The 12,785-nt window shown below is 40.3% G+C and overlaps 1 protein-coding gene across 2 annotated transcripts in view; it reads right to left on the bottom strand.

Moving 5' to 3' along the window:
• col5a1 (procollagen, type V, alpha 1) overlaps positions 1-886 on the bottom strand; it is an 88,923-nt gene extending 88,037 nt beyond the window's left edge. For both annotated transcript variants that reach the window (XM_085792846.1, XM_085792847.1), the window contains exon 1: positions 456-886. In XM_085792846.1, coding sequence (XP_085648972.1) covers positions 456-555 — 100 coding nt within the window. In that variant the 5' untranslated portion in view covers positions 556-886. The remainder of the gene's footprint in view (positions 1-455) is intronic.
• Positions 887-12,785: the final 11,899 nt, after the last annotated feature.

Below are 12,785 nucleotides of genomic sequence, written 5' to 3'. Positions count from 1 at the left end.
AAGTAGTCTGCAAACTTGCACCACAGCAAAAAAAAAAAGACCATTAAAACGTATAGAAAAGTCTGAAAAGTACACATAGCCTATAAATTTACTCCATCACTTAGGGGCATCCTGTTACTGTATATCCTCCTCTATCTAACACCTAAGTGAAGCCTGCATCTGTATTACTAATCAGCCTGTTGATGCTTTTACAGTAAGAAACTTTTTTCACAGTAAAACCAGCTCCTCCATATCCAGACCACATCTAAAGTGAATAAAAAACACCTGATGCACAAGTTTTAATAACTAAAAGAACACCTAAATACACTAAAAGTGCACAAAAGATGAGAAGAAGGAGGTGGTGAAGGAGGAGGAGGAGGAGGGGTGGACATCACAGCGATCCACGGGAACATAAAAAAAGAAAAAGAAAAAGAAAAGAAACTTCAAAACCCACAGTATCCACAGCTGCATCTTACCTGAACTTGTATGCGTTGTGACAAAAAGCAGAATCACCGCTAAAGTGATTGGGGCGTCCCTTATCCTCCGTTTAACTTTCCATCTTATATGGGTATCCATGACCGCCACAAGACGTCCACGGAAAAGTGGATTCACTTTTTCAACTTGGCGCAACTAATTTAGCCCTGCAACAACAACAACAACTTCTTCCTCTTCTCCTTGGGTCAGGACAAAAAATAAAAAATAAAAAACCCAAAAAGTCCCAGAGAAAGAGAGAGAAAAAAGGGGGAAGGGGGGGTTGTGTCGTTATTTCTCAAGCAGCCATAAGGGATTGTTAGTGTGGGTTCCTCCAGCTGTAGTTGACGGATGGGCACCACCGTCTCTCCCGCACTGCTGCTCCTCTCCTCTCTGCGCTTCTCAACTGTCCTGCGCCGCCGCTGCGCCTCCGATCCACAAAGTGTTGCCCCCTCCTTCAGTCGTCACATACAGCCCCCTTCAAGTCCAACACACACACACGCGCACACACACATACACTCATGCAACAAAAAAAAGGGGAAAAAAAAAAAAAAAACTCTTTCTTCCCCCCCTCAGGCTGTCAGTCAATCCGCGGACAAGAGACTCAGGCAAATCAGAGGAGGACATATATTAGAGGCGGCGCTGTTATTGGCCGGGGGAGGGAGGAAAAAGTTGAGAGAAAGTTTCACGCCTCCAACTTTTCTCTGCACGCTCCGAGCTCTCGTGCATGGTGGCGGAGGAGTGGACTGTCTGCACAGGCACAGGAGAGACGGTCAGAGCGGGAAAAGCAAAACTGCATCCGATCCGAGGGAGACCATGAAGAATTGCATGGATTTTCTTTTCTTTTTTTCTTTTCTTTTTTTGCATTAACCGGATGTTTCTTCCTGCACATGATCAGGTTTGAGCCTGGATCCTTATAATAAACGCTGCTATTATAAGTCATTAGATAGATAGATAGATAGATAGATAGATAGATAGATAGATAGATAGATAGATAGATAGATAGATAGATAGATAGATAGATAGATAGATAGATAGATAGATATACTTTATTGATCCCAAGTTGGGAAATTGCAGTGTAGCAGCAGCATTACAGACACACAGTGACGATAACATATAGCCTAGTAGACATGCAATATGTCATAATAAACACACAATTTTAACATTAACTTTATTAACTCACTCACTTTAAGTCAATTAATCAGCTTTTTATTTCATCCAATCACCACTGACACAATCCCCTAAAAGCCCCCCCAACAAAGCCTCTAAAAGCTGCAGCTTCATTTCAAATCAACTGATTTTTACTTTATTCTTCCTGAAAACTATAACTGATCTCAACAATATCCTGCCTGTTACGTAATCCGGTGGCATTATTATTATTATATGATATTGAGCTCATTTGGTTTTAATCAAATACGGATCTCGGCATATAAATCATAAAAACCCCTTTGTGATTTTGTGCTGCATTAATAAGAATAAAAAAAATTGACTGGACTGAAGCAACAAGTGCTCTGGCGCCTCCTAATGAGTTTGTCCTCTCAGTTCCTACACTGAAAAGTTTATGATTTAAGGTTAAAAAGTAAAAAATCAATCTTTAGTTTTTTATTAAACTGAGACACAGTCCTGTTGTCATCGCCAAACTTTAAACCATATAAAAAAGGAGCCCTGCAACATAATCTACTTATATTGTGCTAAATATAGGAGCATGGTGCATATTCCTAAATAAAATTATGTTCCCACAAATCAGCTGACAAAAAAACTAGGATTGCAGGAGTTTACTGTAATTCCAGCACATGACTACAGTTCCTGAGTCTCTGGGTAAAATGTTATTAAGCCGAGCATGAAATTACATTTGTGGATTCAGGGAAAGAAAAAGAAAAAAAAAAAAGTTGAACTTTGCTAAAAACCCAGTGGAATATGAAAAAGTTTGCTCTGATGTGAGTGTGCACTGATGGGAAATTGGAGGTGACAGGGTGCAGAGGTGGAGGAGGTCAGCAGCGGGGGCCCCGAGAGAGAGAGGAGGCCCCGATGAACCAGTAAGATCCAGATCCTCCTCACATCCACAGTCACAATTATATCAATGATTATTACAGTTAGAACTGAGTGATTAGGACGTATCATGAGTGATCGGTGTGCAAAAGCACAACCACACACGTCCTGTGCAGATGTAACTGTGGTTTCACATTAAAGTTAAAGTGATACGGCAACATTTTTTTTTCGTGTCTTGCCTCACTCCCGAGTCCATGACCAGCAGATAGACACCATCCTTTCGACTGTGCGTGCAGTAACAAGGGAGATAGAGCCGTATCGCCCATAATTAGCTTAGCTCAAACGCTGGAAGTGTATGGGTAGTGTTAGCCTGCCTCCTACCTGAGCCGAAATCAGCAGTCAGAAGCTGATTTCATTTTAGCTCTAAACTCTGTAAATATATCACTTTTTCCAACATTTTTAGGCGAGAACGTAGCCATTTAGATCAGCAGTGTGTCGTTAATTTGTCTAAATACCAGCTGTTTACAATTTTGTTCGGACAAATTTGGCGCTACTCAAGCTAGCCATTGTGACCAACGCAATTCTTGTTACTTTCACAAAATAAAACACCCGTTGCCCTTTACATACAGAAGTGCTTTTACTTTGAAATAGGAAGCTAACCTACCCTCGATGTAGCTAGCTTGAACCAAAATAAACCGTCTTTGCTTGAACCCTCCGTTTTGACCGGTCTCGTCCCGTTACCAGCATTTGACTGCTCAAGATGCCTTACCGGAGAGTTTTGTCAGCTCTGAGACGAAGATCGGTCCGTTTAGAGTTGCTGAAGAGTGTCTTCCTACTTTAGGTGGAGGCAGGCTAACACTACCTATACACTTCCAGCGTTTGAGCTAAGCTAATTACGGGTGATACAGCTCTATCTCCCTTGTTACTGCACACACAGTCGAAAGGATGGTGTCTATCGGCTGGTCATGGACTCAGGAGTGAGGCAAGAAACGTAAAAAAAAAAATGTTGGCGTATCCCTTTAAATTCCTATTTGATCATATTAAAGAAATGAAACACTTTGAGTCTATATTGGCTTTTCTGTAGCTACTTTATGAAGCTCTAACTCTCTATCCGCTCCCCTCTTGTAATAGCCTATGCAATACAATATTTAAAGGGGGCTTTTAATAATTTATCAACCACCCAACTAACATTTAACATAATATTAAATGTCACTGTGATATTCTAATACAGTGGGAATTGTCTCAGATGTGGGGAAAAAAGCAGCTCATCACAGAAACTTACTCAACTGTTTCCAAGTGGAGCTTCAGACACGCTCAGTCCCAACATGGCAGCAGCTGTGTTTTATACTGTGTCATATGGCGGCTCCCTCTCCAGTGGGGTGGGGGGGTGGGAGAGGTGGGGTGACATGAAGTCCATTAACTGCCCAGTAAAAAGTTGTGCTTTAAACACAGTATAAGTAAACAACATGACGTCTGCAGCCACATCTGACACTCTGACATTTAGGCTCGTCTTTATGCACGGCTTTTATGACAACGATCAAGAGTAGAGGTGCTGCAGTTTAGAAGATGTAAAGTCTGAAGAAGAACCAACCAAAAAAAGAAAAAGTAGCCTACAGTATGGCCTCCACCCACAGATCTCCTCCTATTTACATCAAGAGTAAACTCCCCACTCCAAACTGACCACTTTTGCCCTTTCATGGTTACGTGGTCAGATGTATGGGTCACATTATGGCCTGCGCCCTGTATTTAAGGTGGTTTTATACCTACACCACATCATCATCATCATCATCTCAAAGCTCTCCAGCTCCTGCATGAACACGGCCTCCACGTGCTCCTTCTGACCAAAAAACATGGTGATGTATCTCAGGCTGGCAGCGAGGCTTCATTTGGTGATTTTAAGACCAGAAAAAAACAAGATACAGTCAGTTCCTTGTTTCCACATCCACTCTCATCTGGTGTGAAGAACCTAGATCAGTCAATGATTGGAAGAACTTAGAATCGCCCACATCCAGTGGTGGACAGTAATGGAGTAAATTTACTTGAGTACACATCCAGAGGATTTGTACTTTACTTGAGTATTAGATTTCTTTGGTACTTATTACTCTTACTTGAATACATTTCCAAGACAAATATTTTTACTTTTACTCGAGTTAATTTCTAGGAAGTCTAAAAAGTACTCGTTACTTTCAGGTCTGCTGTTTTATTTATTTATTTATTTATTTTCTAAAATCCTATTGGACACAAGCTGTGTTTGTCAAAGAAGGAAACCCTAACCCCTAAAAGCAGCACATCAGTGCAGGTGGTTTCAAAGAGTTAATTCTCAGAAACAAGAGTTAAAAGGTCCTTAAATTCATTTAGAAAAAAAATTATAGTAATTCATTGATGTGAAAAATAAGAAATTTACTCTTACTCTTACTTAAAGTAAATTTTAAAGCAAGTACTTTTTTACTTTTACTCGAGTAACATGTCGACTGAGCTACTTCTAGTCGTAATTTTGACCAGCTAGTATTTGTACTCTTACTCAAGTACTGGGGTCGAGTACTCTGTCCATCTCTGCCCACATCATCCACCTCTCTAGTGAGGAATAACTCAGTAAAATCTGCACACACAGACATGACACGCATATTTCGGTGTAACTTACATTTCCGATGATGTCACAGTCTTTGATGTTCACCGCGGGAAAAAACATCAATTAATCCACCGAACATGAGAAGAAGAGGATGAAAAGACACTCCACAAACCCTCTGCAGGACTCCACTGACGACAGCCACGTTTTCAGCTTTCTTCACTTTTAAAACACTTTGGTGACACTTATCTGTGCTCTTTGTTAGTATGTTAGATAATGCACGTGCACGTTGATAATTCGGCATCATTTCAACGGCGCTAATTTGCAAAAAGAAAGTAAACAAACACATGCTCAAATCTCAACCTGCCGCCCTGCACCTACTTCCTGTTAACACCCCCAAGGCGCTGACTTGATGGGAGCTGTAGTCCTAAAAGTTGAGCATGATTATAAAGGAAGTAAAAAGGAAGTAAGAGAAATAACAATAAAATGATAGAGAAAATCAATAAATGTTAAATAATAAACATTTTTAATGCATTCTTTTCCACATATTTTTTGCTATTGAGCTTCAACATGTCATAAAGACACAGTACCGGTTCACCCAATACGCACACTACGCACGTTGCGTAGGGCCCCGCAAAATAGCAGAGGCCCCGTTAAAAAAAAAAAAAAAAAAAAAACTGACGACGTGATGTGTAGCCTACCGGATTCCCAGTACAGCCTAACAAGACAGCGTTTAACACGCCACGATGAAGCGGAGTTATCCCTCGGGGAATTAGGGGGAAGAAACAGCTGACAATGACCTGCAGGAACAGCAGTCAGGTAACTCTGCTCTCCGGGTGGGAGGGAGGGAGGGAGGGAGGGACTAGTCCGTGTTTGACCTGCATTAACAGGGCGGTGGGCCCTGGGTGAACCCCGGTCTCTGTGTGCGTCTTGCTGCCTTCTATAATTTTAGTTGTAGTGTAGTTACGTCTACACTTATACAAAATGGAAAGCAATGGATAAATATTGACTAAGATTGAATTTTGTTTGCTTGGATAGCCTACATGCAAATATAGATGCAGAATCAAACAAAACTTGTGAAATATTATGACAATGGTGCTAAAAATAATAATAATTATATAATAAATAATAATTACATAATTACCTACATTTGAAGTGAAAGTAAAACAAGTGCAGCCAATTTGATGGAGCTGAATTAATAGTAGCTTTATCTAGAGATTTATTTAATGGTGAGTTTTTTCAAACATTAACATGTTTACATGCATTGTTACATTTAGTTTGATTTGATTTGTTCTGAATTTATTCTTAGTTAGACCAACACTGCAATACGTTTAAAGGGGGGATGCGTGGAAACACTGGGTGTCAGGTGCGACTGTTGAAAATTTTTGGGGTTCAGTTAGGAGGGCCCCTTAGCAGAATTTTGCCCAGGGCCCCATGGAGGTCTGAACCGGCTCTGTAAAGACATAATTGATTTACCTATGTCTTTTTTTGGGGGGGGCTGCAAAGACAAGATGACAGACAGTAGCGTCTACTGCATCTTAAGTTTTCTGTATACAAATGCATTTTACTTCTCAGGAACTCCAGTAAACTTTGCATGAGCTGAATTACATGTCTTTAAACCTGCATTTTGCATCTTTTCAATCACCCCCCCTTCCCTAAAATACCCACTAATTTCTCACAGAGCCTCTGTGTCAAAACAAAACACACACTTTCCTGTGTTGTGTTGTGATGGGCAGCAACACGGAGAGAAAAGAGTTGATTCCGCGGTTTCACTTTAATGATAGTGTCTTTGAGAGCCAGACGGGGGGAAACTCAAATACTCACCACACCAAAGGAGCAGATAAACAGTGGATCCTGGCACTGAGCAGCTCCAAGCACAAGATTAGAGCTTTTTTACGCAATGTAGGATGTAGTACTGTACACCAAAAACGAGGGATTGACTGCTTCGCAAATACAATTTCTGTATTTGCATGCCTTGTTCTCTGTGTTGTGTGTGTTTTCTGGCACAGAGATGCAAAAAAAAAAAAAAGAGGCAAGTGCATAAGCAGCGAATGGGGACCCAAGACTGTACGACTTTCTCTTTAAAGAAAACGAAATTGAAATACAAAAGACACAAGCAAGCCAGACACCAGTTTTATATTTTCAAATCACAGTCAAAGGGTAATTCATTTAGACAGGCATCTGACAAATGTGCAATGTCTCCAGGTCAAATGGCAGATGGATATTCAGTTTGTTGCGATGCATTTTTATTAGATTATCAAGGCTCTCTGACTATTTTTTTTTTTTTTTTGATAAAGTATGAATGTTTATGATCATGACAAAAGCAGGAGACTAAAGAGAATGAACCCAGTGTTTTCTCTCTCTGCACACAGGAGTTGTTATGTTTTGTTAAAGCCCCATTTGGCACAATGCACTTACATGGCACAACACCATAGTTTCCATTCCACACTGTGTGACGCCATCCATTCCCAGATTGTATCATGGCAAGTAGACATAGTGGGGGAAATTTTGCAGCATTAAGAAACATGACTGTTAAGTCTAGAGAGGAAGAAATAAAAATAAAAAAAAGTCAAAGAGTGCACGCACAGTAAAGTTGGGATGATGACAAAGAAGAAAAACACACGGGTGTTTAATGAGTCAGTCTCATCTGTCTGCTCACGCTCGCAGCTATAGCTCATCTTCTCTTTTGACACTTTGTATTGGAAAGCATTTGAAGACCCACCTGTACAGAAAAGAGGGCCAAAAATGTTAATCCCAAGCAGGAATCAATCAATGAGCATTAACTAAATTAAACCTGACACTACAACGATGCATGTATGGCCTTGTATGACCTGCACAGATGTGCCAATGAGCGTTGAACAGAGCGTTATCATCTTTCAGCTTTATGTTAGAGAGAGAGAGAGAGAAACAAGGAGTTAAGATTGCAACCCATGTGGCAGATCCATGAGTTTGGAGTTCAGTAGGGCTGCAACCGTCTTCCTGTTTTAACATTACGCAGCTTGATCCAACTTGTGCTATTAAAAAATGCAGAACATCTGCTCTTCGAAAGTCCCAGCTTCTGAGAACCCGCTGATGCTATCATCAGCCAGTTATTTCTCAATGTTGAGCCTCTGCCTATTACACAGTGTGCTCCTTCATAATTTATATGTCTCATTTGCACAGTCGTATTGTTGGTACAGATTAATCTTTACAGTATGTGTTTCTTCTGTCCATAGAGCAGCAACAAATATCTGAGGTGAACTGTTCTCCAGTGCATGACAGGTAGGCTACAGATCCTGCAGGATTTACAACACCAGCAAAGTGTCAAATGTCCTAATAATAACTCATAATAATACAGTACCCATTATCAGGGCCGTAGCATAGGGGAGAAAGGTGATGGGGCCCACAGTCTGGGGCCCATAGGGGGGCCCAGAATTACTACCAACAGCCCTCCCCATGATAACCATGTTTTATAACACTCCCCCACTCTGCATATGGAGTATCAGATGGGCTCCATCGGGTTTTGTCAAATGTTTATTTTGCCGTAAAAGGAAAAGTCTAAAAATGTTTAACCACATGCATGAAGGCCTTGAGCTGTGACACATGGAGCACATGAGCACTGATCAACATCAGAGGTAAACGAGTCGAAGACGACGAGAAGGGTAAAATATGAACAAATTACACTTTGATGTGCAGTATATATTAAATAATAAGGTCACTGCATGATTTATCTGAAATATAAACCATCCACTATACAGGCTTTTGTGTTTTTTGTAAAACAGCTGTTCCACATGTTCACATTTAGATTTACACTCAGTCGTCCTGTAAAGAGAAGCAGCGCTCCCTTAAATTAAAAATCCCTCGACCAAAACAAGCAGGAATATAAAAAAAAAAAAGTGCCAAAGTCGTCGCCGGCCGTCTACAAGGAATTAACTAACCATGTCTCCTTCTCCACCCCTGCGAGCTCGGCTCAGCTCCGCCCTGTCGGCCGTTTGTAGTGGTGACTGCTGCAATTATGGAAAGGCCTCTCATACACATGTGTTTTAACAGGAGACGTTCGTTATGTTTCTCTGAGGTTCATCGCTGAGCGAACATGAGACGACTCTACACGTTTCACTTTGTATCAGGTGCAACAACGACAGGATGTTGATGTAAAAACAAACGGACCTCCTGTAAATTGGAGCAGAGTTTTGTCCTTTTCAGCTTGGATGGATTAAAAGAAAAGAGGTTCAGGTAGAAGAACCCCCACCGTCTTATAAAGGACCATCTAATAAAAGAGAGTCATGTCGTTTTATGTCTCGTTATGGTGGTTTGACATCTCTCTGAGGGAGTTTTGAGTCACTATCTGGATATATTGTGTCTTTGTGTGGTCGTTTTGAGTCTCCTGATGCACATTTATAGTTGTTATGAGTCTTTTTGCAATTGTTTTTATTGACATTTGTGTCTCTTTTTTGTCTTTTTGAGTCTTTGTGTGGTTAGTTTGAGTCTCCCTGTGGACATTTTGTGTCTCTTTATGGTGGTTTGACATCTATCTGAGGGCTTTTTGAGTCACCGTCTGGATGTTCTGTGTCTTCGTCTGGTTGTCTTTGTCTTCTCATAGAGGTTTTTGTCTCCTTGTAATCATTTTGACTGTTTTTGCAGTCATTTTGAGTGTCCTTGTCCACGTTTGTGTTTTGTTCTTGTCATTTTGAATATAATTGTGGTTGTTTTGAGTCCTGATGCACATTTGTGGCTCTTTAATGTTGTTTAGAGTCTTTTTGCAATAGTTTTTGAACCTCCTTATTGACATTTGTGTCCTTTTGTCATCAGTTTTTAGCCATTGTGTGGTATTTTTGAGTCTTTTCATGGAAATTTTGTGTCTTTTGTGTTTTTGTGTCTTTGCTTTGAATGTCCTTGTCACCGTTTGTGTCTCTTTCTTGTCATTTTGAGTGTTTGCGTGGTTGTTTTGAGTCTTCTTGTGGACATTTGTGTCTCTTTGTGGTTTTTTCGAGAGTCTCTGTACTTGTTCTTGATCTCACTTCTAGTTTCTTTGTGGTCATTTTGTGTCATCTTGTGTTTCCTTTGCATTTGTTTGTGGATGTTTTGGGTCATTTTTAACTGAGCTTTGACTTTCAGATAAGAAATGCTGACAGTCACGTCATATATAAACTCCATGACATGGGCCCATCCATCCATCCATCCATCCAACCAAATGTTTGCAGATGACGTAATGTAAGTGAGATCCATATTCACCTGGTGGAGTCGACGGTCTTTATTTTGACTCGACCACATGGCAGACAGAGAGGAATTCTGTCTAAGCTGTTTATGAAACTGAAAATGTGACCCTACATTTAAAGTGGAAATAAGCATATTTCTCCTAAAGGCCAAAGACAACCCCCGAGAATCTAAAAAATGTCGACCCGTTTCTATTTCACTCTCTTTTTCAGACCATTTTCCGATCTCTTCTCTCACACAGCGAGAGGCTTGAGGCTTGGCAGCTCACCTACAGCATTTCTAATATGTGTGACCTCCTGTAATCTTGCATCAGAGCTCAAAACTGCAGCGAAACACATCGAATCAAAGGAACAATTGACTTGCTATCAGGATGATGAACGAGCGCCCCGAATCAGACCTCGTTACCTCCCCTTGGGTTTCCATCCTCGACCTACATGTTCCTGCCTGATTTCATTTGAGGCCCTTCAGATGGAAATGTCGGCTTCAGACTGAAATACCTCCACTCTTGGATGGATTACAATGAAGTTTGTAACAGACGTGGTCCGTGGTCCCCAGAGGATCAGTCTTCTCCTCCTACAGGGAAAGTCCTGACAGCATCTTTACTGGATCGGGATCCTCGTAGTCAAAACACTAGAGCAGCCAGAGGAACTGGAAATACTGATATAAACCTAAGACTTGTGTTTTCAATTCAGTGTTTGCACTTATATTTGTTAGATTTCATTGTTTCTATCTGTCCTTAAAGCTTTTATCTCCTTTATTCCAACCACTCATTTTCTTTTATTTCTCTCTAACATTATTATTATTCTGTCATTTTATTATTAACCCTTATTTCATTATCATCATGGTAGTGGTAGTTTTTAGTATTATAGTAGTGGTAGTATTTATTTATTTCAGTGATTGGTATGTTATAGTTTTTTTTTTTTTTTAAACTAAGTCCACTTTTGTTTTGTTTTTTCTTTCCCTTTCAAATTGCATTGCGAGTATGAAAGATGCTATATATAAATAAAGATTGATTGATTGTTGATTAGAATTTCACCAATACCCCAAAAAACTAACCAGAAATAATGACCATAATAAATACTATTATTGTTGACTTGGCACATGTTCTTCACTGATTCAAATGATTAAAAACCACCATCAACTTACTAACTCTTACTTGTGTATATTTTCTTCATCTCACCTGTTCAGTTTGTCTTTTCTGTCTCTTTACATGTAAATACTGAGATTAACGAAGAACTGGAGTCAAATTCCCTGTAAGCTATCTGTGAACTAAATAAACATAAATTATTCACTTTACACACAAAGCTAAAACGGGTTTTTGTCTAATTTCTCCAAAACTCCCACCTGTCTGTAACATATTCATTCATCAAAAGAACATGAACTCTTAACCTCTGCCCACTGACTCCCTGTTAAACTCCTGTGTTCATTACAAAGTGCTGCTTGTAACTCATGAAGCCTTACGTAACGTGGCACACAAATATATCATTAGTTCGCTTGCAGGACGTGGATGTCATTGGTGCGTTCGAAATAGACAGCTCCGGGTCAAGGTCATCTTTTATGAGGCCTGCCGCCATTGTGTCGGCAGCTACACAGTTTCATGATCTACACCCGACTCTGCAGTGATTTCAGCTATTTGTTGAATGAAAAGCACAACACATAAATCTGATTTAAAGATTTTTACTAACCTTGCGGACCTTCAACTTTCTAAAAATTCCCAGAAACATGAGGTGCCCCATCGCCCTGACCATCACGTCATGGTAAAATCCACTCTGTTTGGACCAAGTATGCTCAACCATGATGCAGGCAGGGCTGTGGCTGCAGTTTTGGCTGCTCGTTTCAGCAGAAAAAAAGCTGTTTTTAAGCCACAATGAAACATGAAATGACTTTTAATTGTCCACAAAATTGCAAAGCATTTATTGCACATTTCCGTTTGTCCGGGCATTTTATATATTTTGTTTGTGAATGAAGGCAAACACATTACCCTGCAGCGGAGCTTTTAGCGTTTTATAACATTAAGTTTAAGGCCGTGATATTCAACACTGGTGAAGTGAGGTGAGACGGGATTGTGTGTCTTACCTCTGCTCTCTGGTTGCCCTCCAAAATAAAGTTTCCAAAGAAACGCCTGTGTTGCCGGTGCTTATGTTACAACCCGTCTCCTGTCAATCATAACTCAGCGAGGCTGCAGAGCCAGAGCCTTCTCACTCCATCATACATTAATGCATCAATATGTCAAGCACGTCTGATCATTCTCTAATTTGTAAATTGGTACTTGCACCATGATTTAATGTATCCGTCTTTAGCATTACTTCAGTATGTGATTTATACCATTGTTATACTGTGTCAACACATCTATTTAACGCCTGACAGCTACACTGTGAGCCTGGCTCATAGCAAGGTATAGCTAATATAAAAGTGGAAGCCTCAGCTCCTTGGATGGAGACGCTTTACCCATCAGGAAGGAGATTTTCAAAAGGACCCAAATGCAGACAAAACTGAAGAAACAAGTACGATGGACAAAAACAACTTGTCCACCAGAGCGTTTTGGAGTTGTTGGATTGTGTATTTGATGAGTTTGATGAGGGAAACC

This window comes from Trachurus japonicus, chromosome 12 (genome assembly GCF_045865225.1).
Source record: "Trachurus japonicus isolate A0001 chromosome 12, Traja_1.0".
In the NCBI taxonomy this organism is placed as follows: domain Eukaryota; kingdom Metazoa; phylum Chordata; class Actinopteri; order Carangiformes; family Carangidae; genus Trachurus; species Trachurus japonicus.
This window is presented reverse-complemented; position numbering and strand designations above follow the sequence as displayed.